Here is a 25,013-nt window from a genome sequence, read left to right as displayed (position 1 = left end):
AATCTCTAGTTGCATCCATGTTGCTGCAAATGGCATTATTTCGTTCTTTTTTATGGCCAGGTAGTATTCCATTGTGTATATGTACCACATCTTCTTTATCCATTCATCTGTCGATGAACATTTAAGTTGTTTCCATGTCTTGGCTACTGTGAGCTCTGTGAACATAGGGATACATGTATCTTTTTGAATTATAAGTTTCCCTGGATATATGCCCAGGAGTGGGAATGCTGGATCATATGGTAATTCTGTTTTTAGTTTTCTGAGGAACCTCCATACTGTTTTCCATAGTGACTGCACCAATTTAACATTCCCACCAACAGTGTAGGAGGGTTCTTCCCTTTCCTCCACACCCTCTCCAGCATTTGCTATTTGTAGACTTTTTAATGATGGCCATTCTGATTGGTGTGAGGTGGTAGCTCATTGTAGTTTTGATAAAATTACTTTCTACTTCAACTGAGAATAAAGATTTGCAAATGCTTGTTTGGCTGATGTTTAATGAAGAGCTTGCTTTTAAGAATTAAAGTATGTGCCCTTTACACACTACAGGAGCTAGTAGTCTTCAAGATATAGAATTAAAAGACTGGAAGCACTGAAATAGTTTTCATTTAATTTTTATAAAGTGTTCAATCTTGTTATTACAGAACTGAAAATGTCCTCTTTTCTCCTGTTTTATTCTTTACAGAATGTGGTGGTAAAATGCACTTGAGAGAAGGTGAATTTGAAAAGGCACACACTGATTTTTTTGAAGCCTTCAAGAATTATGATGAATCGGGAAGTCCAAGACGAACCACTTGCTTAAAATATTTGGTCTTAGCAAATATGCTAATGAAATCGGGAATAAATCCATTTGACTCACAGGAGGTATGTTTGTGCTCTAATTCTTCATTTCTATCAGCTATCTCTTGTGAAAATAAATGTATTCTTTCTTTGTACATACACAATTAATTCTTCTTCTTTTTTTTTAACTGTTTAGGCCAAACCTTACAAAAATGATCCAGAAATTCTAGCAATGACGAATTTAGTAAGGTAAGCTTTAATATTTCAGTTAAGGTAAATTACCTTAAAGCAGTGAATAAATAGGAGAGAGGAGAGAACTTTTCAGAATTCAGTTAATACTCAATGTTTGCTCTCTTGTATTTTGGCTTGAAGTATACCAAAGTTGATGAAATTTTTGAAGTCATTTATTTTACTGTTTCTGTTAGTCACGAGATTTTATAAGTATTCATTATCTGTATGAGTGTGTGCACACACTGTTTTTCAGTAGAAAGCTGTAGAGGTTTTAGAACAATTTCACAATGTTACAGTTTCTACCTGCCTTAATCCAAAATGAAATTATGAATTGGTCTACATTAGTCAAGAATTTTCAGTAAGACAGTTTCTTTACTTGTATATTTTCTTAATTGACAAGATTAAAAATCACTTTAAATAAATTTGCCTCAGCTAAATTTCTGATGTAAGGAGCAGCAGAGGTGTCATACTGGTAAGAAATCTAAGGATTTATTATTGCCTTTTGTGGAGAAAGATATGACTAATTATAGCTAATGACTAAAAAACCTGCCATAATCAATTAATATTAAACAAAATTAAAGAAAATGAAACCAAGCAAAGAGCCTAGAAAAGACCTGTTTTTGTAAAAGAAATCAATGAGCAAGAAAAATTTTCCTCCGGGCCAGGAATAGATGGAGCCTAGGCTTTAATGGGCTTTCTTTATAGAAAACCAAGGAACTTACTAGGTTTCAAGTCCATTGTTTAGATTGTACGGCTGAGTACCAAGACAGGAAGAATGTAGTTAGGGACATGGTGCAAGGTTGGGTTTTTTTGTTTGTTTTCAGATACTTTTAGGTAATTTAGATGACCAGGCATTGTCTTAATAGTCTTTTTTTTTAATTTAAAAAAGTACTGTTAGACTATAAATTATGAGTCACCTACATATAAATTTTATATACTTGGAGAGAATAGCTTATTTCATAATACTGTTTAAGCTTCTATGTAAAATGTCCTCATTTACTTTGTTTTTATTTGGCTATGACTTTTACAAGTTACTAGGCTTTTTGTTTGTTTGAAACCTTAATTTTAGCTGTAAAAAATAAGAAAGATTTTATTTTAAGGGGACTACGAATGGTTAGGGGATAAAAAACCTAAACTGGGCTTCCCTGGTGGCGCGGTGGTTGAGAGTCCGCCTGCCGATGCAGGGGACACGGGTTCGTGCCCCGGTCCGGGAAGATCCCACGTGCCGCGGAGCGGCTGGGCCCGTGAGCCATGGCCGCTGAGCCTGCGCGTCCAGAGCCTGTGCTCCGCAACGGGAGACGCCCCGCAACAGTGAGAGGCCCACGTACCGCAAAAAAAAAAAAACCTAAACTGCAACATTAAAAAATCAGTTTCTTTTTTATTGTTTACTTCTTTAGTTTATCTTAATATATATTTGTTGAATTAAGTTGATTTTAGTTATGAAAGGAGGCTTCTCCATCTTTATTTCAAATAGTTTATTCTACCTACATTTGGCCACATTAAGAGATTATCTGTTTATAGAGGTTAGCTACATAATACTTTTAAAAAATGTTTATTAAGTTATATTGCTAAGCAACAGTTTAACTTTTAAAACTCTTAAAGAAATATTGAGGGAAAGTTTTGCCCTGGACATTAATATTTTGTTCAAATTAAATTGGTTAAATGCATTAAATGGATTAAAGTACTGATTTATCAGACCTTTAAAAAGTAATGGCTATATTTGTATATTATGTCTTACAATTTACTCTAGTGAAGCCTCTGTATTGGAACTCTAAAACTTATTTTAATGATAAATTTTGAAAGAAGTGGCCTGTGGTGTCCCACATTTTGTGTAAGATTTTTTTTTTTTAAGCCACTTAAATAGTGGAAGAATGTCTTTTGGTTAAAATATATGTGTGTGCAAGTGTTTTCACTATTTGAATATATCCTCCTATAGTATTATATATTACAATAATATATTTGGGGTAGGTAAGAAAAGTAATGCTTCCTAATTTTATCTTCCTAGTCAGTTGCCAGCAGACTAGAGGAAAATAATTCCTGTTGAAGCACTTGAATCACCTGTCCCTAACATGAAGTTACATTGCGACCCAACAGATGGAAGCACAGCAGAGGGCGTGCAGAATGGCTGATGATATGTCTTACATATAAAGCAGACAGTGGTGCCATATCCAGAAGGTTGGCTTCTTCCTTCTCAGCACCTTTAGCAAAATCCCCATAGTGCCTCCGAGAGTAGATAGTATACGTCTCAGAGAATCATGAATGTAAATCAGCCTTTGGCCTTCTGCAGCAGTGTCCATCACTCTCTACTTTGTGTGTGTATCCCATTTGGCACTAATTATCTGCCACCAATGTTTCTGCTGTATAGCTCAGTGGAATTCTAAGGCTAGAGAGAATTGAGAATCAAATGTTCCCTTTAAGAAGTTTTGGCAGTTGCTGGTACCTTTCTAGAAGATAAAAATTAGGAAGCTGCATTTCTGAATAACCTTCAGGGAGGATATACTGTCATATATCCAAACTCCTCCATACAGTAGTATGCATGAAACCTGGTTTCTTAGGGATTAAACGCACAATTTAAGTTAAAAGCATCAAGCATTAAACAGTTATTAAACTGTTGTCAATTCTTAATACCAAGATTTAGGGAAGATTTTAATTAGCTATGTATAAATATAATATTATAACCCCAGAAGATATAATTTATCTTTCCTTTATAAAACCAAAAGCATTAAAAAGGAAATTCATTTTATTTTCAGAAGGATACATGTGTGTTTAATTCCAATTTCCATGACAGAAACTATAATATAATTTAGATTTTTGCATATAAAAATTGAGAAATAGGCTCTTTGGTTTATCTGATTTAATATATGACTTCTTCATGTTTGACAAAATTTATGCTTTTCTTTTTCTCTTAGTGCCTATCAGAATAATGACATCACTGAATTTGAAAAGATTCTAAAAACAAATCACAGCAACATCATGGATGATCCTTTCATAAGGGAACACATTGAAGGTATATTCTTTCTGCTGAAATTGTTACTTTCTTTGTCACAGTCAAACAGTACTTCTTAATGGAGCTACATGGAATTAAGCTGTTTTTCTTCTGTTTATTGCAAAATATAGAAATGTTTCTAAATGCTGTCATGGAATGGAATATTCCTTAAAATTATAAAGCTGTTTTAAAGAAATCACTAGCCAATTTCATTTATTAATGTAATCAATTTCTTATATGATGTCCATTTCATTTAAGGTGGCTGTCCCTTTTACCTTCTTATTCTAATTTAGATATTGTTGCATGTTTATTACTGATGTTGAAGTTCAAAGTTAATTTTTAGGATTTATTGTTGACAACAAAAGTTTTGAAAACAGCCTGCTGTTGATAATGCTGAGATGCACTTACTTTGAAAAGGTAGGCTAACACTGTACCAACAAATGTATGAGATTTTTAATAAGTTCTGATTAACAAAGATAAAAGTCATCTCTTTGTTCTGGAACCGCTTATACCTCCAGTGTTCCTACCTGTTATGGAGCTATTTGAGGGTTTTTAATAACCATTTGGGACAACTTATTCAAATACTTGAATTCCAGATGCATTAAGAAAATCCAAAGATCAGAAGCAATGTTCTTTTGTTCCTCACCTTCCTTTCTCTTTCATTCAGCAGATATTTTTAAAGTTCTTATTTGAACTTAGAACGATACTATATTTTGTGGCGTAGAAAAATATAGAAGTCTTGTGCATGAACTTCTATCTATTTTTTTTAAAGGACACTTACATGAAGAACTAGGGACAATTGTAAAATCATTGTATAAAATGTACTACTCTAGGTTTTGAAAGAGCATAAAATAAGGAACTTGCGGGTACAAATTAGAGCTTCTTGAAAGAGGAAACTGTAGAGGAAATGATGAGCAGTGAAGTATTATTGAGAAGGCAAGAGGATATTTTAAGTAGTATCACAACGTGAGCAAAATCAGGGAGGTGGGAACAAGAAAAAATTATGTGAAAGACAACCTTTAATCATACTATGCATCTGTTGAACCCAGATGTTTTTAGATACAAATACCTTATGTTCTTGTTAGGAAGAAAGATGTATTTTGAGAAGATAAATGATATAGTTAATTACTATAATTTAGAAGTACATAGTGATTCATAAAGCTATACAAACTAGTAAATACAATTGTGTTATTTTAACTTTTTTCTTTCAGAGCTTTTGCGAAACATCAGAACACAAGTGCTTATAAAATTAATTAAGCCTTACACAAGAATACATATTCCTTTTATTTCTAAGGTACTTTTATTCATTGATTTTAATATTTATAATTTGTAGTTATAAATGCAGTATACCTATCTTCTATTTAAAAGAGTGATTCTTGTTAACATTTTGTAATACTACCTTTTTAAAATACAGCATAACTTAAGGTTTTTCCTTTTAGTGTGAATTTTTCTGTTTTCCTGGCATAAATTGAGTTAAAAGAAAAGAGAAATAAGGAATCATTATATTTCATTTTAAAGATTCCTTCAGCCTCAGAGAAAATTGTAGGAGAGAAAGTGGCTAAAATATATAATGAATGTATGGCTAAGCCCAACCACAATAAAATTATAGCAGGGGTATACTTTTAAAGTTAACAAGTTGGATTTTATCAGACCTGTGTTCTCGGAAGTATTTTGAACAGATAATGAAATTTGCTTTAAATTTTCTTTTTTAAGTGGTAGAAATGAATTTAAAATATTTAAGAATAATTATATAAAATCATAAAGTCTTTCAAAAAGTTAATTGGTAGAATTATAATGAGTCTCTTGTCTTAGGAGTTAAACATAGATGTAGCTGATGTGGAGAGCTTGCTGGTGCAGTGCATATTGGATAAGTAAGTACTTGACTGTTTTGTACCACAAAATGTTTAGGACATAAGTTTGAATAATGATGGCAGTGGTAACAGTTGCATTCTTGATTTTTCATAAAACTCTTTGGCTGTGGTTTTCTATTAAAAGAGATATATGTGTGTGATGGCTTTTTATAAATGAATGATCCTGTTAAGCACATGATCTTTGAAAAAGTTCTAAAAGACTTTTCAAAAGGTTTCTCTTTCAGTATATGACCCATATACAGCTAGAGAATTATTTAATGGATAGTATTATTTTGTTTTTAAAGTTTAAGGTATGATATATAATAGTTTGGAAATTGTATCTTTCTTAAATGCAGTATGTTATTTAAAGCTTCACATATTACATTTGCTCTTGATTAATTGGGTAAGTATATATGCCTGTTGGTTCTTTCAATGAAATTGGTGAAAGGTAGCTGAAATCTGGTTTCTGTCTGAAGTTTGAATAAGGTAGTGAATGTTAAATTAATGCTGAACTCAACCATTCACTGTAGGCAGCAGCTTTTTTCTTTTGCATTTATTGATATTGTGACTATTGTATGAAGTCCAGAAGATATGTTTAGTGAAAATGGTTTGTAGACATGTCTTCTTTTATTTATTTATTTCCAGCACTATTCATGGCCGAATTGATCAAGTCAACCAACTCCTTGAATTGGATCATCAGAAGAGGGGTGGTGCCCGATATACTGCACTAGATAAATGGACCAACCAACTAAATTCTCTCAACCAGGCTGTAGTCAGTAAACTGGCTTAACAGAGAACAAGCTTTTACAGACATACTTAAGTGCAGAGATGTAACCCTTAAGAGAACTGGGAATGGCAAAACTACTGTCGGTTGATGTGTCCCGAAAATTATTGGAGTTATGGCAGAAGTGCTTTTTTTGATCAACTGGTTTGTGTTTTGCTGCTGCATTTATCCCAAGAAAAACAGCTTTAATCTCCAGAAGAAAACCAAAATGCCGTGGGATTTATGCTGTATTGACATCTTGCCCTAAAACATACAACATCATAGTAATTTGTCATGGGCAACATGACCAGAGAGAAGATTTTTGTCATGATTTTAAATACACTGACACGCTACTGTTGGTTAAATTTAAACATGTTTTACCTGCAGAAATTCTCTCACAAATAACCTGCAATAACTTGAAATGCATACCCTTTTGAACACTTCCTTTTCTCATGTATAAATTAAAATGTTTGCTGCATTTTGCAAAATGTCAGTTCTCCAAAAATGTGTCCGTATATTTCTGTACCTGCAGTGTAGTAAAGGTTTAGATGAAACCCCATAATTATAGTGGCATACTGTCACTTAGGTTTCAAGCAGCAAAATAAACAGTGCAGCTCAGAAATTGTAGTTTGGTTCTTGATGCGTTTTTATTACATGTGGGGTTTTGTTTTGTTTTTTAGTACCTTAGAAATGTCAAATTATTTTTCTTCAGTTAATGTTAAAAAGCCTGGGAGCAAATAAGTCAGTTATTTGCTTTCAAGTTTTTAAGGAGAATTAGTTTCTAACAAAACATTTGCATAGTACTTAACTTTGAAAGTGATACTTTAAAGGAATAAAATCCTTTTTTTTTTTTTAAGAATGATACTCCTTTTTAAACGATTCTAACTCTCAGAATGTTCACTTTAAACAAATACGCCAGAATATAGACAGCTAAATGAATGTTACCCTGCATCGTGATCATGCTGGAAAATTGTTTCCTAATTCCAGCAATCTACCGTTGCTCAAAACCTTTTGGGTTTTGCTCTTTTACAATTGCATTCAGAGCTAATTTAAGTCACACACACTATTAACTTTAAGATTGCATATTGTTAAAAAAAAAAAAAAGTATTACCCAACTTGATTGTTTTATAGTTACCATTTTTGGGCACCAAATGTCTTTTGACTGTTTCCAAAAATTAAATCAATCTATGAGGTAATAGTAGGAAGTATGCAACTGTCTTTGAAGGCGATCGCAAAAGAGTTTTAAAGGTATTTTGAGCAGTGGTAGCATAGTTAGGAGAATGAACTGTGGCCTTCCAAGGTGACTACCTTAAAGGAGACGCAGCTCATTTGAATGTATTGAGTTTTGGATGTATTCGTTTCATTTAAGAAAACAAAGTTCACATTATTTTATAGAGTCGAAAGGAAGAACTAAGATTAAGATAATTTGTTTGGTTTTTCTATTGCTTGTTATTTTGTAAAAAGAAGTGAGTGGTAGTTCAGAAGGAAGACTGTTGTAACTGAAGAATGACAACCAAGAATTTTTGATCATTAAATCAGATTTTATAAACAGTGGAAGGAGCATGGACTTAAAAACAAGGCAGGCTTATTTGGTTTTGTCAAAATTTTACGAAAATATGTGATATATATTTATACTAAAACTATATAATCCTTAGATATAGGAGAGCAATCAGTTAATGTCTTTAGCAGATTAAAGCAGTATTAAATACAGGTGCAACTTGAAAATGTAGAAAACTGAAAGAAAATGAAAGACAAAATTAATGTCTCTGGTAGGGAATAAAAAAGTTTAAGATATTATAAAATTATGTGTATTTTTTTCTCTTCTGCATAAATCATTTGTGAAAAATGTGCTAAATTTTTTTTTACAGGAGTAGTAATAATTAGGATTTATTTTTCAACATAATTTAGAGACTCTTGTTACCCAAATAAAAATGACAAGTTTCTGTGCCTATATTCAACTATGTATGCATGTGATATAACTGCAAAAAGGTTTTGCTTATATTTGAATTGATGGAATTAGAATTCAAGGGATTTGAATGATGTGATTTAACTCTTACTCTCCAACTCAACATGCCCAGTTCTCCTGTGGTATCTTTGCTGCGTGCAGTAGTGCACCTTCCAGTTTCTAGGGAAAGCATGCACTTGTTATTTTTTGAGAAGCTAGGCTTAGTGTCTAACAACATCCAAACTTATACCATAATCTTCAATTTGTTGTAATTGTATGTATCGCATAGGCTTTGTTTAATAGTCCCTAGGTATGGGTTTGTTCTATTTTTAAAGTCATTTGCCACATTTGTTCTTGAACACAGATTTTTGATAAATCCTAACAGCCTGGTGAACTTGAAAATATTTAGGTTTTTTTTTTCCCCCTTTGAACATTTTCTGTGTTTTTTGCATCAAACCTTTTAGAGGTGAACTCTTAGAGATTGCTTATCAAAATATAACTAAATTTAAGAAAAGTTAAAAAATGATTGGCAAATTCTTGGCATTTAAATTGCTTGTTAAATCTTGCCCTCTTTTGTGAAAACTGTAGTAACAAGTAGTTTACACCATATTTCTTTTTACCCTAAACCTGGATAAACTCACTTCACAGTAATCTTTGGCCTGCCACAAATAGATACTATCTGTTGCAAGAACTGGATTTCCATTACTCATTCTAGCTCTTACACTAATTTTTAAGCTGTTGAGTAAATATTTTTCTCCACATCTTGTGTAACATAACTTTTTTTGTTCTTTAAGTTGAGATGAGATGTGTATGTGTGTACTAAGAATTGCTTTCGTTACAGGAGTCCCTTCTAACTAAAGATTGGTAGTGTAGCCTTCAAGACTACTAAGGATCTGATTTCACATGAGGGTATAGTTTTAGTCCAGCCTGTTTTAAATGGGCTACACTGTGGGCAGTGTAGTATTTTTTTATTACCTTATAATTAGATACCAGTTTGTCTCTGACTGAGAAACAGCTGCTCTTTATATTTAATATATCCATGATAGTAAAAATTTTTAAAGGGATTTTCTTTTTTAATCAGTAGTCTTTATAATTCTTCAGTAAACTCAGGTAAGTACACTTTTCTTTTGGGTTGTGCTTGGGAGTGAAGGTGTCCAGTTAGCATATGAAGCAGATTATGCTGGTATAGAATGCCAGTTTACTCAAGGATAAAAAGGTATTTGCCTAGTGTTTCCCTCTTACGTTATTTAAGGGACTCAGAGATACTCTAAACATTTATTTACCAAGCCTGCTTTTTAAAAATAATAGTATTTTAGTACTGCTTTAAATAAACCTGAGAAGTTTTCATTTGATTTAGGTCATTAAAGCAAAACTTGAGCATGCAAATCTCTAGTAAAGCTAGCAGTTTCATTCTTTATATGGGATTTATTCATCTTTTATATAGGATTTATAACATTTCGAAGGAGATAAACATCATTTTGAACTGACATATGTAACAAAAAATAAAGAAGGAATTGGCTTTTGGGTTTTTTTGTTTTGTTTTTGTTTTGAGATATAATCGACATAGAACATTTTAAGGAATTGACTTTTAACTATTTTGTTTCAAAGTGTTAATACTATCCAGGGACTTAGAACAAGAGCCTGGCTGTCAGGTCCCAGAGCTTGAAGCCCAAGGAGTTTCCCTTCCTTTTCTTTTTTGGAGTTTTACTTTTTTTTGTTGTCTTTGTATTAGGTTTTCTTCCCCCCTCCCCCTCCTCCTCCCCAGGCAGTATCCTGTATTTGTTTTGACACAATTATAAATAGGAATAATTTATAAGAACTTTCTTAATGTAGGCATACCAGAGAGTCTTAAATTTCTAAATGTAAGTATATCAGGCTCTGTTTAACTCAAGATTATTAAATTTGACTACGTATCTTCTAGCTAGTGTGTGCCCTTAATGGCATGGGTTAAGCAGTGGTTGAAAAATTGTGTGTACTTCACTTTGAATCACTAGATGAGATTTGAAAAGGTTTAACTTTAGGAATTTCAAGGCAAGTTAAAATAGTAATGCTGTTTGGAGAATTTATGTTTGTTGATAGTAGGCACCACAAAACAACTGTGTCAGTAATTCTAAATATTCCTCAAAAAGTTAAAATTTAGTATCACTCAGTTTGCTTTTGAATCTTGAAAATATTTGTTTAACTTAGGTAATGTCCCAGAAGAAGCCAATGTGTGGTTCTCTAAATTTTTACTTCTTTAGTGTCATGTGTTATTTTTAAACCTGCTGGAATAATTAAAAACCAGTCTTATGACATCAAATCTTATGACATCAAAGGTAGATGCCAACTCTACCTTAAAACCCTGTGATAGGCAAGAAAAAAATTGTTTCTTAAATACTTATCTTACTGTTTGGGGCCAACTTTGTTTCTCTTTGGCCAGGATTTTACATTGTAAACTCGGTTAGAATAACCACACTAATGGCTGGCAAGTACTATTTTTTGTAGGCACGTGTGTGCGTGTGTGTGTGTGTATACATACTTGTGGGAGTACAAAATTTACTCCCCAGTCCATCACAGTAATTTTTTTTCCAGTTTCCATTAATATCATTTGTTTCTTACTCAGGTATATGTCATTGAAAGAATTGCCAGTGTACCAGTAACTTCTATGTTTGACTTAGGTTTTGTGTGGAAGACAGTGTCCAGATATAATCCAGAGGTATTAGGTTGGTTTTTTTTGTTTGTTTTTAAGTCTGAAATAGGGCATTTTTAAATCAGTGGATAAAAGTTGGGTTTTTGGACATTATTTATCCTATGAGTTTATGGAGTTAAAGTAATCTAGAAGTTTTAATCATCCCATAAAGTTGTCAAAAGTTTGCATGCTTACTGTATTAGTAGCATATTAATGCTGTGTTGAATATCTAATTTTTGTTAAAATGTTTGCCTATCTCCTACTATTTAGTAAAATACTAAGTTTTTATGCATCTATTTTAAATAACACTGAGGATAATTAAAATAAATTTTCAACTGTACGTCAACAAAGAAATGGAATGATGTTATGAAAAATGCAAAGTTGTTTGATTTTGCAATTCGTTACATAGTTTACATTATGAGTTTTCTCAATTTTCTTTTTCTTAAGCTAGTGTTAAAAATGACTTAAATTCCTTGAGCTCCCTAACTAGGTGGTAGGAAGCGTGGCAGGGGATGTCTACCTGAAATTGGAAGTCCCACAAATTAATACTTGAGAATCAAGTGATATGTGCAGGGTGAGTCACAAGATGCTTTAAGACTTAGGTACTCAACGGCTTTTGACTGGAAGTACACATTCTTTATCAGTAAAAGAAATTACATAATCTACCTCTTAAACATTTACTGTGTAAATATTAATCTCAATTAGCACAAGACCAGCACAATGGCTTTAAATAGTACACTTTATATATTTGATCAAATAATTGAATGTATACTTTAATAAAATAGCTTTTGAATATTTTAAGTATGTTTCTCAGAAAACAGTACTGAAAGTCTTACTCATTTGGTTTGGAAATCAGGGTTTAAATATTTTCCACTTTTAAGATTACCTTGTTCTGCTTTGCAGCATTCACGGAGGAGCTGGTCTCTCCTGAACCCTGTTTAATGGTCTGTTACGGAACAATTCATGTTGCAAGCAAATGTCTCAGGAATTAAGCCTTCAGTATAAAATTAAACATTTCTAAGCAGGTAATTAAGTCAAGAGGAGGAAGAAATGTACTCTCCCAAATCCCTATTATGGTGCTCTAAAAAGAATACTTCAAGGGCTGCAACGTCTAAGAAACCACTTGTGAATTCTTTTGTATATAAAAATAATATTGTTCTCAGGTGTAACCTTCAGCCTAGTAGAATGGGCCAACTCTTAACCTCGAAATATAATAATGCAATCAGTCAGCTTTTGAAAGTCAAAAAAACTTACAGATTAATAGCCCCTATGGTCAAGGTTCCAACGTAAATGTATAAAACCAATGCCACTGCATATTGCAAATCCTTTGGCCTTCCAAGTTGTGGGAGTTGGAGAAAAAGAGTGAGGCAGTTTACTGCCTACTTCAGCAGCATTTCAAACAGCAGTGGAAGGTCATGTGTTGATAGTATTATCCCAGCAAGGAACTACATAAGTAATATACATCTAATATTTTGAGTTGTGTTTTTATTTGTTGTACTTAATAGTTTTACAGTCCCAACTCAATTTTAGAGTAATGAATGGAAATTTATAGTTTTCTTTCTAGAAACCTATTTTAAGTTTTGTCGTTATGATTGATCTTCCGTAGGTTAATGGCCTTCAACCGAAGAAGGGTTACCTATCTTGGACCTTTTAAAAGTGAGTTGTATTGTGAAAGAATATAGACCACAAACTGATGTACTTTATTGAGTAGGGTAGAGTTGATATTTAAAACTTGATCTTTCACCTTTCTCATAATCGTTGTCTTCACCACCAAGAGACAGGAAAGAAATCTAAAAGTGCTTAGAATACTAAAGGAACATGCCCTTTTTATAACCTCCTCATCTGTTTATTTAACAGATATATATTGTGTGCCTACTATGTGCTAGGGACTGTGTGCTATATCCTAAGTTTGAAGGATATTGTAAGGAACAAGTCATCCCTGTGCTCAAAGAGCTTAGTTCTATAGGGAAAAGCAGATAAATAGATAATTTCAGATAGAGAAAAATTCAATCTGTAAAGATGGGGCAGGCATCTCTGAGGATATGAAAGTTGGTTTCACACAGGAATGAGGAATGGAGTTGGCCATGCAGATCTACAGGAAGAGAAGTCCAGGCAGAGAGGTTAAGTCCACCTGAGATGGGACGGGTATAGTAAATTCAAGCAAGGTAGAGTGTGATATTAAACAAGATGAGAGAGCCAGTCAGGGACCAGATTATGGGTAGTCTTATAATTTGATAATGAGTTGAGATTTTATTCTAAATACAATGGGAAGCCATTGGAAATTTAAATTCTGATATATCGTTTTAAAAGATGACTCTGGCTATTGTGTGGAGAAATGATTATTTGGGGCAATAATGCGACCAGGAGACCAGGAGGAGCCCATTGCAGAAGTCTGGGACATAGAATAGAGGCTTTTAAAAGCGACTAGGATTTGGAAAGAGCACAGAATCGGCATAGGCAATGGGATTTGCTTATGAATTGGAATTGAGGGTTGTAAAGGAAAGAGACAACAAGAATGGCTCCCAGGTTTCTTACTGAGCAACTGGTAGATAATGGTATCATTAAATGAAATGGGAAGATTGGAAGCACAGTTTTGTCAAGAGGCAGAACCAGCCAGCAAAAGAAACAAAAGTGAACTAGGAGCTTGGAAACAGAGTAGTATAACAGAAACTAGAAATTTCAGAACAGAGTGGTCAACTGTGAATGCTGCTGAGGTTAAATAGGATGAGGGCAGAGAAGGGGCCTCGGATTTAGCAAAATACAAGTCTTTGGGGATGCTAATGAGCATCTTCAGTGGAGTGATAAGGGTGTTCCAGCTCTTCAATTGGACTGTGAGAAACTTCTTTAAATAGTCGCTGTCCTTAGTTTCTCCTTATAAATTGAAGATTAAAAAAACAATAGTCCATCTTTTTTATATCTTCTGAATGGTAAGCAGCATAACTTGGGAAAATTTGAAATACAGCAAACCATAACTCCAGACGTTAATAACAAACAGCCTTCTAAAGTGTCTCTTCCTATAGAATATTTTAAAACCTGTTTTTCCCCCTTTCCGACACTGTATATTTATAAGCATTTAATTTAAAATTTTTCTGTGATGCCTATTAACTATGAAATTGTATGAAATCCATGGCTTTACCTAACATTTTTATATCTGTAAGAATGGATTCGTTATATATGTAAACAAAGCCCTTTCAGCTTATCGACTTTCATTATATCTGGGGATATCAAGATAGCAGAATGTTAATGTCACCAAAATCATGAATTCTTGAAATGTTGGATTTATCTTCAAGGAACTAGTTCAGACATAAATAATGCTATAACAATTAAGCTTTGGTATTTTGAGTAACCTCAAATTGACAGTGGAACAGTATGTCTTATCCTAAAATTATTGTGTTTTATCTGAAAGTATACATTTGCTTACATACTTGAATACCCGTGAAGCAATTACAATAATTAAATTTACAGGTCATTATATCTCAGGATTATAGTAGTCATTTTCTGCCATCAAAAATCAGGAAACAATTAACAAGGGAGATTGTGCTTCTGAGGACAAAATATGTGAACTCTCAGGCAGGTTTCCATCTTAAAGATGCATTTTGCAGCTTCCCAGGGGACAGGAGTGTGGTAAAGTAGAAAGATCTGGGGGGTGGAGACCTGCATTCTTCAGCTGACCATGAATTGAGACCTTGTCACTTAACTTCTCTGATATCCAATTTCCTTAGTTGAGTGATTCTTTTTAACCTCAAGTATTCAGAATTGAGAAAATCATAATCTTGGCATATGTTTTTTCAGTTTACTTTCCATGTGTTTATTTAGGTATGTGTATATCTTAAAATAATATGCATATGTCTATTTTTAGTTTCCATAAATGGTATAAATTTGTTATTTGTTTTTATTTGTTATTTTTTAAACTTTTTTTAATAGATTTATTTTTGGCTGCGTTGGGGTCTTTGTTGCTGCATGCAGGCTTTCTCTAGTTGTGGCAAGTTGGGGCTACTCTTAATTGCGGTGCACGGGCTTCTCATTGCGGTGGCTTCTCTTGTTGCAGAGCATGGGCTCTAGGCACATGGGCTTCAGTAGTTGTGGCTCGTGGGCTTCAGTAGTTGTGGCTCATGGGCTTCAGTAGTTGTGGCTCATGGGCTCTAGAGCACAGGCTCAGTAGTTGTGGTGCACGGGCTTAGTTGCTCTGTGGCATGTGGGATCTTCTCATACCAGGGCTCGAACCCTTGTCCCCTGCATTGGCAGGCAGATTCCTAACCACTGTACCACCAGGGAAGTCCCTTATTTGTTACTTTTAAATCTAGTTCACTACTCCTGTTTTATCTCTCCCATCTTGTACATATGGCACAATTTACCTTTTCATTTCTCTAGTGATAGATATCTGTGTTCTTTCCATATCCTTACTACAGTAAATACTTCTGTGATAAATATTTTGTACCTATCTCCTTATGGACTTGTGCAAAAATTACTCTGGGGTATGTAACTGGAAATACTGGTTGGGTCCTGGGGCATAATACTTAATTTTACTAAATACTACCAGATTACTTATCAAAATGACTCCACCATTTATGCTCCAACCAGTAGTGCATGAGGGTTTTGGTTTTCTCCTATCCTTGACAGCCCTTAATAATATCTGACTTTCTAAAGTGATATTTACTGTTAATTTTAACTTACAATTTTGTAATTACTAATCTTGAACATCTCTTCATACACTTATTAGCCATTCAGGTTTCCCTTTCTATGGACTACTCTTGTTTTTCTGTTTCTTTGTTTCACTTTGTTTTTTGTTTTTTTATGGACTACTCTTCACCTTCTGTTACTGGCTTCCTAATTTTTTAACTGATTTGTGGGAGTCATTGTATATTCTACATAGTAACTCCTTATCTGTCTTCTTTTAGATTTGCAAGTATTCTCTGAAGTATTATCTCTGGCTTCCTTCATTGAACAGAAATCTTTCATTTTGATGTTAAGTCTATCCTTTTTTTTCTCCCTATTGCCCATACTTTTCTGGATCTTGTTTAAGAAGTCCTTTCTTATACCACGAAAACATTCTTTTATATTTAACCCCTTTATATTCAGTCCTTTATTTGGAGTTTTTGTGTATGATTTGACGTAGGAATCAAGCTTTATTTTTTCTGTGTAATGAGCTAATTTTCAAAGTACTATCTACTAAATTAGTACTCTTTACTGATTAGTGATGTCACCTTTTTCAACTACCAAGATTCTACATATGCAAGGGATATATTCTGGGCTCTCTAATCTGCTTAACTGTTCTACTTGTTCCTTTAGCAGTATTTTATTCACCTTGTGTTTTTATTAATGAGCTGAGTATTGTCTTAATAACAGGAGACTCTCCCCACCCAATTTTGAAAATCATTTTAGTATTCATGCACCTTCATTTTTCTATATGAATTTTGGAATCAGTTTGTCAAGTTCCCTTAAAGTCCTGTAGTTTTAATTGGAATTGTATTGAATTTAGAGGATAACTTGTTTCTTTTTATGTCATCTTAGAGAGTTTTTAGTTTTTCTCTATAAAACTCTTGAGCATTCTTTGTTATATTAATTTCTATATCTTTCTAGTTTATTTTCGCTTATTTCCTGAAACATTATTATTTGGTTATTTTTGGGACAAAAGAGTGATATTGATATTTGCATACTGATTTATTTTAATCTATCAGACTTGCTGAACCTTATTCTATTAATAGTTGATCTGTTGATTATCTGTATTTTCTATGTAGATAATCATATTATCAAGAAAATAATTATACTTTTATCCATTTCCTTCCATCCCTATACCTCTTATTTCTTTGTCTTATCTTCATTGCTCGGGGTCTCCAATAACACATGGAACAGTAGTGATAACAGCCAGCATTCCTGTCTCAAAGAAAAAGTGCCTTGAGTTTCTCCATTAGGTATGAGGTTTATGATCAGTTTAGGGGTAGGGGAGTTAGCGTTCAATAAATGAAGTTTCCTTCTATTTCTCTTCTCCTGAGAGGTTGCGTGTGTGTGTGTTTTTGTTTTTGTTTTTGTTTTTAAATCACAAGTAGGTTTTGAGATTTATTAAGTGTCTCTGGACCTAATAAGATGAACATGTGATTTTTCTCTTTTTGTCCCTTCATGTAGTGAATTATACTCATAGATTTTCTAATGTTAACTCATTCCTACATTCTAGCATAAACTCAAACTGATTATATATTCTTTTTCCATACAGTGTTGGACTTACCAGCCAACATTTTATGTAGCAGTTTTCCATCATGTTTTTAGGTGAAATTGGCCTATAATTTTCTATTTTTGGATTATCCTTAATCAAGGTTATTTTATATCATAAAATGAATAGGCACCTTTCACTATATTTCTATTTTTTTAGAACAATGTGTATGATGTGAGCATACTCTGTTCTTTGGAAAAGCTCAGTTGTAATGCTGTTTGGACAGACTTTTTAGAAACAGTAAGATTTTAAATTATTATTTCAATTCCTTCAATCTTCATCCTTTCATATATGATTATACATCTATCTGTACAACTGTTCTGCTTCATCTTTTGCTATTTTGACATTATATTTGTTTTCAGAAATATGGGACTTCCCTGGTGGTCCAGTGGGTAGGACTCCATGCTCCCAATGCAGGGGGCCCAGTTTCAATCCCTGGTCAGGGATCTAGATCCCGCATGCATGCTGCAACTAAGAAGTCTGTATGCTGCAACTAAGACCTGGAGCAGCCAAAATAAATAATAAATTTTAAAAATAAAAAAACAAGAAAGAAATATATTTTGTCTAGGTCTTCAAATTTTTTAGGATATTTATCCTTATATATAAGCATATTAAATATATATTATATATATTATAAGCATATATTTATACTTATTCCCCACTTTTTGTTCTGTATTTTGTTTGTCTATCTTATTAGTCTTTCCAGAGTCCCAGCTTTTGGTTCATCTTTATTATTTTGTTGATCTGTCATTGATTTCTGCCCCAATCTGTATTATTTCCTTTATTTTCATTTCTTTGAATATATATTTTGTTACTTTTTTCTAGCTTGAGATGAATCACTTTCCAACTTTGTTATAATTTGCTCAAAACTCTCGATTTAACATGTAAAGTTTTAGTTGACATTAATTTCCTTTTTAAGCCAAGAATTTTCAGCAGTGTGGGGTGGTTTTTAGTTTCCAAACATATGAAATATTTTCATTTTAATACATGATTTTTGATTTGTTATTGATTTTTCATTTTAATACATGCTGTTTAGCGAATATAGTCTGTATGGTATCAATTTTCAGGAACATACTGAAATTTGCTTTGTAGCTTGGCATAGACAAGTTTTGTAATTGTTCCATTTATGCTTTAAAATATATATTCTGTAACATTCTCCAAACTATTTGGTCAAGATGTTACTTGTTCAAATCTTCTCGTTTTTTGTTCAGGTTTTTTTTTCTTTTGCTGATGTATCAATTTCATAGAGGAATTTATTAAAATCTTCAACTATAACTGTTGATTTATTTATTCTTCCTGTAATTCTGTCATTTGTTGCTTTATGTATTTTATGGCATAATTGTTAGCAGCATATATGTTCAAGATTGTTATATCTTGTTGCTTTTGCCAGTAAACATGTTTCTCTTTGTCCCTTATGATTTTTTTTCCTTATGATCTGTTTTGTCTCATATTAAAATTGCTCCTTTAGCTTTTGCTGTTGTTGCTTATATTTGCCTGGTATGCTTTCTACTTTCTCTCTTTCTTTTCTCTTCAACCTTTTCATATTCTTTTTTTTTTTTTTTTTGGGCACGTGCATTTTGTGGACAACATATTGCTGGATTTTAATATTTTAAAATTCAATGAGAGGGTCTCTTTTGGTATTTATTTCACAAATTCAGAATCATTATAGTTATTGTAGGGCTTATTTCCGTCATCTGATTATCTTGGTATTTTTTTTCTTCAACAGTTCTATTTTGAAATAATTTCACATTTATAGAATTGTTGCAAGGATAGTACAGGGAGTTTATAGATATATAGATATATAGATATTCCTCACCCAACTTCCTCTAATATTAACATCTTAATATGATAGAACATTTATCAGCTCCTAGAACTTATGTCAATATCCATGTGTTTTATGTCTTCTCATCGACAAAATAAAATACATCCAAATTTTCCACCACTTCCTTCTGGCCTGTTTCTTTCACCCCAGCCATCATGTTGGAATCCTTTGGAGTGTTCGTTTCAGAATGTTGTGAATATATTTGACCACATTGATCATTGCTTATTGAGAAAACAAGAAACAGTCCTTATTCATTTCTTGCTGCGTGTATTCAAAAAGGATCTTTTAATTTATTTATTTATTTATTTTTGGCTGCGTTGGGTCTTCATTGCTGCATGTGGGCTTTCTCTAGTTGCAGCGGGTGGGGACTACTCTTCATTTTTGTTGCAGTGCGCAGGCTTCTCATTGCGGTGGCTTCTCTTGTTGCAGAGTATAGTCTCTAGGCTCGCAGGCTTCAGTCGTTGTGGCACGTGGGCTCCGTAGTTGTGGCTTACGGGCTCTCGAGTGCGTGCTCAGTAATTGAGGCACACGGGCTTAGTTGCTCTGCAGCATGTGGGATCTTCCCGGACCAGGGCTCGAACCTGTGTCCCCTGCATTGGCAGGCAAATTCTTAACTACTGCTCCACCAGGGGAGTCCCTAACTGCCTTTTTGACCTAATATTCCAGCTTACTAATTTGTTCTGTGGGTATATCCATACTATTATGCAGCCCACTCACTGAATGTTTTTATATCCATTATCTCTAGTTTTTAACTGCTTCTTCCAGATTTAGGATATTTGACATGAAATATTAGGATATTTATAATGCTCATTTAAAATTCTTGTTGGTCTAATCCATTAATTCTGCTTACTCTGTTGTAAACTATTTATTTTTTTGTTTCTTTTTTTGCTTTTTTATTTTAAGGCCATGCTTTTAGATATACACAAACTTAGAATGTTTATTTTCCTGGTAAATTAAATCTTTTATAATTATGATGTATCCTTCTTTGTCCATAGTAATACTTTTTATCTTAAAGTGTATACACATACCTTCTTATATTAGTATTTGCCTAGTATATGTTTCTTCTATTTTTTTAATGTCAAACTTTCACCTTTTTATGGTTTAGATGTGTCTTCTAAACAGCATATAACAGGTTTGGTTTTTTGAGTTTTTTTAAAATCAATCTGACAGTTTTATTTAATTGGAACATTTAGTCCATTTATATTTAATGTAATTATTGATATATTTGAGTTGAAGTCTACCATTTTACTGTATACTTTTCTTTTTGTCCCACTTGATCTATATTCCTTTTTCTGTCTTGCCTACTTTTGAGCTTATTATTTCTCATTAGTATGTTTTTTTCCTTTTATTAACTTAAAAGTTGTATGCATTTTTACCCTTCTTTTAGTGATTACTCTAGAGATTACAACATAGATTCTTAGTTTATCAAATTATACTTTCAGACATTGCAATGGACTTTATATTCACCGTCCCCATTACTTATTTGTTATTGTCATATATTGGGTTGGCCAAAAATTTGTTTGGGTTTTTCTGTAAGATGTTATGAAAAACCCAAACAAACTTTTTGGCCAACCCAATATTTTAATAGTCAATCCCTCCTTCTCCTATATACATATATGTGTGTACATATATGGCCCCTTAGGACATTATTGTTGTCATTTTATATAGTCAGTATTTATTTTGATTTACCCACATATTTACAAATAGTCTTGCTCTTTATTCCTTTTTGCGTCTCTAACCTTCCATATGAGATAATTTTTCCTTTAACCTTAGAAGCACCCTTTGGCATTTTCTTTAGTATAGATCAGTTGGTGAAGAATTCTCCTGGTTTTTGTTTATCTGAAAAAGTCTTTATTTCACCTTCATTTTGGAGGATATTTACACTGGGAATAGAAATCTAAGTTTGCTGTTACTTGTTTTATGGGTTTTTTTGTTTTATGCTTTTTGGGTTTTTTGCCAATTATTTTTCCAATTTTGAATATTTTATTTATTTTTTTTATACAGCAGGTTCTTATTAGTTATCCATTTTATACATATTAGTGTATATATGTCAATCCCAATCTCCTAGTTCATCACACCACCACCACCGCCCCACCTGCCACTTTCCCCCCTTGGTGTCCATACATTTGTTCTCTACATCTGTGTCTCAATTTCTGCCCTGCAAACCGGTTCATCTGTACCATTTTTCTAGGTTATAACATATATGTTATAACCTATATGTTCTAACATATATGTTATAACCTATATGTTATATAGGTTAACATAACATATATGTTAATATATTATACTTGTTTTTCTCCTTCTGACTTATTTCACTCTGTATGACAGTCTCTAGATACATCCACGTCTCTACAAATGACCCAATTTTGTTCCTTTTTGTGCCTGAGTAATATTCCACTGTGTATATTTACCACATCTTCTTTATCCATTTGTCTGTCAATGAACATTTAGATTGCTTCCATGTCTTGGCTATTGTAAACAACACTGCAATGAACATTGGGGTGCATGTATCCTTCTGGACCATGTTTTTCTGTGGGTATATGCCCAGAAGTGGGAATGCTGGGTCATATGGTAATTCTATTTTTAGTTTTTTAAGGAACCTCCATACTGTTCTGCATAGTGGCTGTATCAATTTACATTCCCACCCACAGTGCAGGAGGGTTCCCTTATCTCCACACCCTCTCCAGCATTTGATGTTTGTACATTTTCTGATGAAGCCCATTCTAACTGGTGTGGGTTGAAACCTCATTGTAGTTTTGATTTGCATTTTTCTAATAATTAGTGATGTCGAGCAGCTTTTCATGTGCTTCTTGGCCATCTGTATATCTTCTTTGGAGAAATGTCTATTTATGTCTTCTGCCCATTTTTGGATTGGGTTGTTTGTTTTTTTAATACTGGGCTGCATGAGCTGTTTGTATATTTTGGAGATTAATCCTTTGTCCGTTGATTCATTTGCAAATATTTTCTCCCATTCTGAGGGTCGTCTTTTCGTCTTGTTTGTAGTTTCCTTTGTTGTGCAAAAGCTTTTAAGTTTTGTTAGGTCCCATTTGTTTATTTTTATTTTTATTTCCATTATTCTAGGAGGTGGATCAAAAAACATCTTGCTCTGATTTATGTCAAACAGTGTTCTTCCTATGTTTTCATGTAAGGGTTTTATAATGTCCAGTCTTACATTTAGATCTCTAATCCATTTTGAGTTTATATTTGGGTATGGTGTTAAGGAATGTTCTAATTTCATTCTTTTACATGTAGCTGTCCAGTTTTCCCAGCACCACTTATTGAAGAGACTGTCTTTTCTCCATTGTATATCTTTGCCTCGTTTGTCATAGATTAGTTGACCATAGGTGCGTGGGTTTCTCTCTGGGCTTTCTATCCTGTTCCATTAATCTATATTTCTGTTTTTGTGCCAGTACCATATTGTCTTGATTACTGTAGCTTTGTATTATAGTCTGAAGTCAGGGAGTCAGATTCCTCCAGCTCCGTTTTTTCCCTCAAGATCGCTTTAGCTATTCGGGATCTTTTGTGTCTCCATACAAATTTTAAGATTTTTTGGGCCAGTTCTGTAAATAATGCCATTGGTAATTTGATAGGGATTGCATTGAATCTGTAGATTGCTTTGGGTAGTATAGTCATTTTCACAATATTGATTCTTCCAGTCTTAGAATATCTTCACCTGTATCATCTTTAATTTCTTTCATCGGTGTCTGATAGTTTTCTGCATACAGGTCTTTTGTCTCCTTAGGTAGGTTTATTCGTAGGTATTTTATTCTTTTTGTTGCAGTGGTACATGGGAGTGCTTCCTTAATTTCTCTTTCCGATTTTTCATCATTAGTGTATAGGAATGCAAGAGATTTCTGAGCATTAATTTTGTGTCCTGCTATTTTACCAAATTCATTGATTAACTCTAGTAGTTTTCTAGTAGAGTCTTTCGGATTCTCTATGTATAGTATCATATCTGCAAACAGTGACAGTTTTACTTTTTTTCCAATTTGTATTGCTTTTATTTCTTTTTCTTCTCTGATTGCCATGGCTAGGACTTCCAAAACTATGTTGAATAACAGTGGTAAGAGTGGACGTCCTTGTCTTGTTCCTGATCTTAGAGGAAATGCTTTCAGTTTTTCACCATTGAGAATTATGTTTGCTGTGGGTTTGTTGTATATAGCCTTTATTATATTGAGGTAGATTTCCTCTATGCCCACTTCTGGAGAGTTTTTATCATAAATGGGTTTTGAATTTTCTCAAAGCTTTTTCTCCATCTATTGAGATGTTCATATGGTTTTTCTTCTTCAATTTGTTAATATGGTGTATCACATTGATTGACTTGCATATATTGAAGAATCCTTGCGTCCCTGGGATAAATCCCACTTGATCATGGTGTATGATCCTTTTAATGTGTTGTTGGATTTTGTTTGCTAGTATTTTGTTGAGGATTTTTGCATCTATATTCATCAGTGATATTGGTCTGTAATTTTCTTTTTTTGTAGTATCTTTCTCTGGTTTTGGTATCAGGGTGATGGTGGACTCATAGAATGAGTTTGGTAGTGTTCCTTCCTCTGCAATTTTTTGGAAGAGTTGAGAAGGATGGGTGTTAGCTGTTCTCTAAATGTCTGCTAGAATTCACCTGTGAAGCCATCTGGTCCTGGACTTCTGTTTGTTGGAAGAGTTTTAATTACAGTTTCAATTTCATTGCTTGTGATTTGTCTGTTCATATTTTCTGTTTCTTCCTGGTTCAGTCTTGGAAGGTTATACCTTTCTAAGAATTTGTCCATTTCTTCCAGGTTGTCCATTTTATTGGCATAGAGTTGGTTGTAGTAGTCTCAGGATGCTTTGTATTTCTGCGGTGTCTGTTGTAACTTCTCCTTTTTCATTTCTAATTTAATTGATTTGAGTCCTCTCCCTCTTTTCCTTGATGAGTCTGACTAATGGTTTATCAATTTTGTTTATCTTCTCAAAGAGCCAGCTTTTAGTTTTATTGATCTTTGCTATTGCTTTCTTTGTTACTATTTCATTTATTTCTGCTCTGATCTTACTGATTTCTTTCCTTCTGCTAACTTTGGGTTTTGATTGTCCTTCTTTTTCTTGTTCCTTTAGGTGTAAGTTTAGATTGTTTATTTGATATTTTTCTTGTTTCTTGAGGTAGGCTTGTATAGCTAAAAACTTCCCTCTTAGAACTGCTTTTGCTGCATCCCATAGGTTTTGGATCATTGTGTTTTCATTGTCATTTGTCTGTAGGTGTTGTTTGATTTCGTCTTTGATTTCTTCAGTGATCTCTTGGTTATTTAGTAACGTATTGTTTAGCATCCATGTGTTTGTGTTTTTTACGTTTTTTTTCCCTGTAATTGATTTCTAATCTCATAACGTTGTGGTCAAAATGATGCTTGATATGATTTCAATTTTCTTAAATTTACTGAGGCTTGATTTGTGACCCAAGATGTGATCTATCCTGGAGAATGTCCATGTGCACTTGAGAAGAAAGTATAATCTGCTGTTTTTGGTTGGAATGTCCTATAAATATCAATTAAATCTATCTGGTCTATTGTGTCATTTAAAGCTTGTGTTTCCTTATTAATTTTCTGTTTGTATGATCTGTCCATTGGTGTAAGTGAGGTGTTAAAGTCCCCCACTATTATTGTGTTACTGTCGATTTCCTTTTATAGCTGTTAGCAGTTGCCTTATGTATTGAGGTGCTCCTATGTTGGGTACATGTATATTTATAATTGTTATATCTTTTTCTTGGATTCATCCCTTGATCATTATGTAGTG

At 33.3% G+C, this 25,013-nt stretch overlaps 1 protein-coding gene across 3 annotated transcripts in view; it reads left to right on the top strand.

Annotated features, from left to right (window-relative positions):
- The window catches only part of COPS2 (COP9 signalosome subunit 2), a 36,584-nt gene extending 19,992 nt beyond the window's left edge, over positions 1-16,592 (top strand). The window contains exons 8-14 of one of the 3 annotated variants that reach the window (XR_009518397.1): positions 683-861; positions 974-1,026; positions 3,918-4,015; positions 5,206-5,288; positions 5,807-5,865; positions 6,490-12,245; positions 12,827-16,592. Coding sequence is in view for 2 of the 3 variants with exons in the window: in XM_060005197.1 (XP_059861180.1) it covers positions 683-861; positions 974-1,026; positions 3,918-4,015; positions 5,206-5,288; positions 5,807-5,865; positions 6,490-6,634 (617 nt within the window). In the remaining variant the exon portion in view is untranslated. Of the gene's footprint in view, positions 1-682; positions 862-973; positions 1,027-3,917; positions 4,016-5,205; positions 5,289-5,806; positions 5,866-6,489; positions 12,601-12,826 lie in introns of those variants that run through there. The other 2 variants (XM_060005197.1, XM_060005199.1) reach the window with 2 other exon arrangements.
- The last annotated feature ends 8,421 nt before the right edge of the window (positions 16,593-25,013 follow it).

Source organism: Delphinus delphis, chromosome 2, assembly GCF_949987515.2.
Source record: "Delphinus delphis chromosome 2, mDelDel1.2, whole genome shotgun sequence".
Classification (NCBI taxonomy): domain Eukaryota; kingdom Metazoa; phylum Chordata; class Mammalia; order Artiodactyla; family Delphinidae; genus Delphinus; species Delphinus delphis.
Note: the sequence above shows the minus strand (reverse complement) of the source record. Positions and strands in the feature narration are given on the sequence as shown.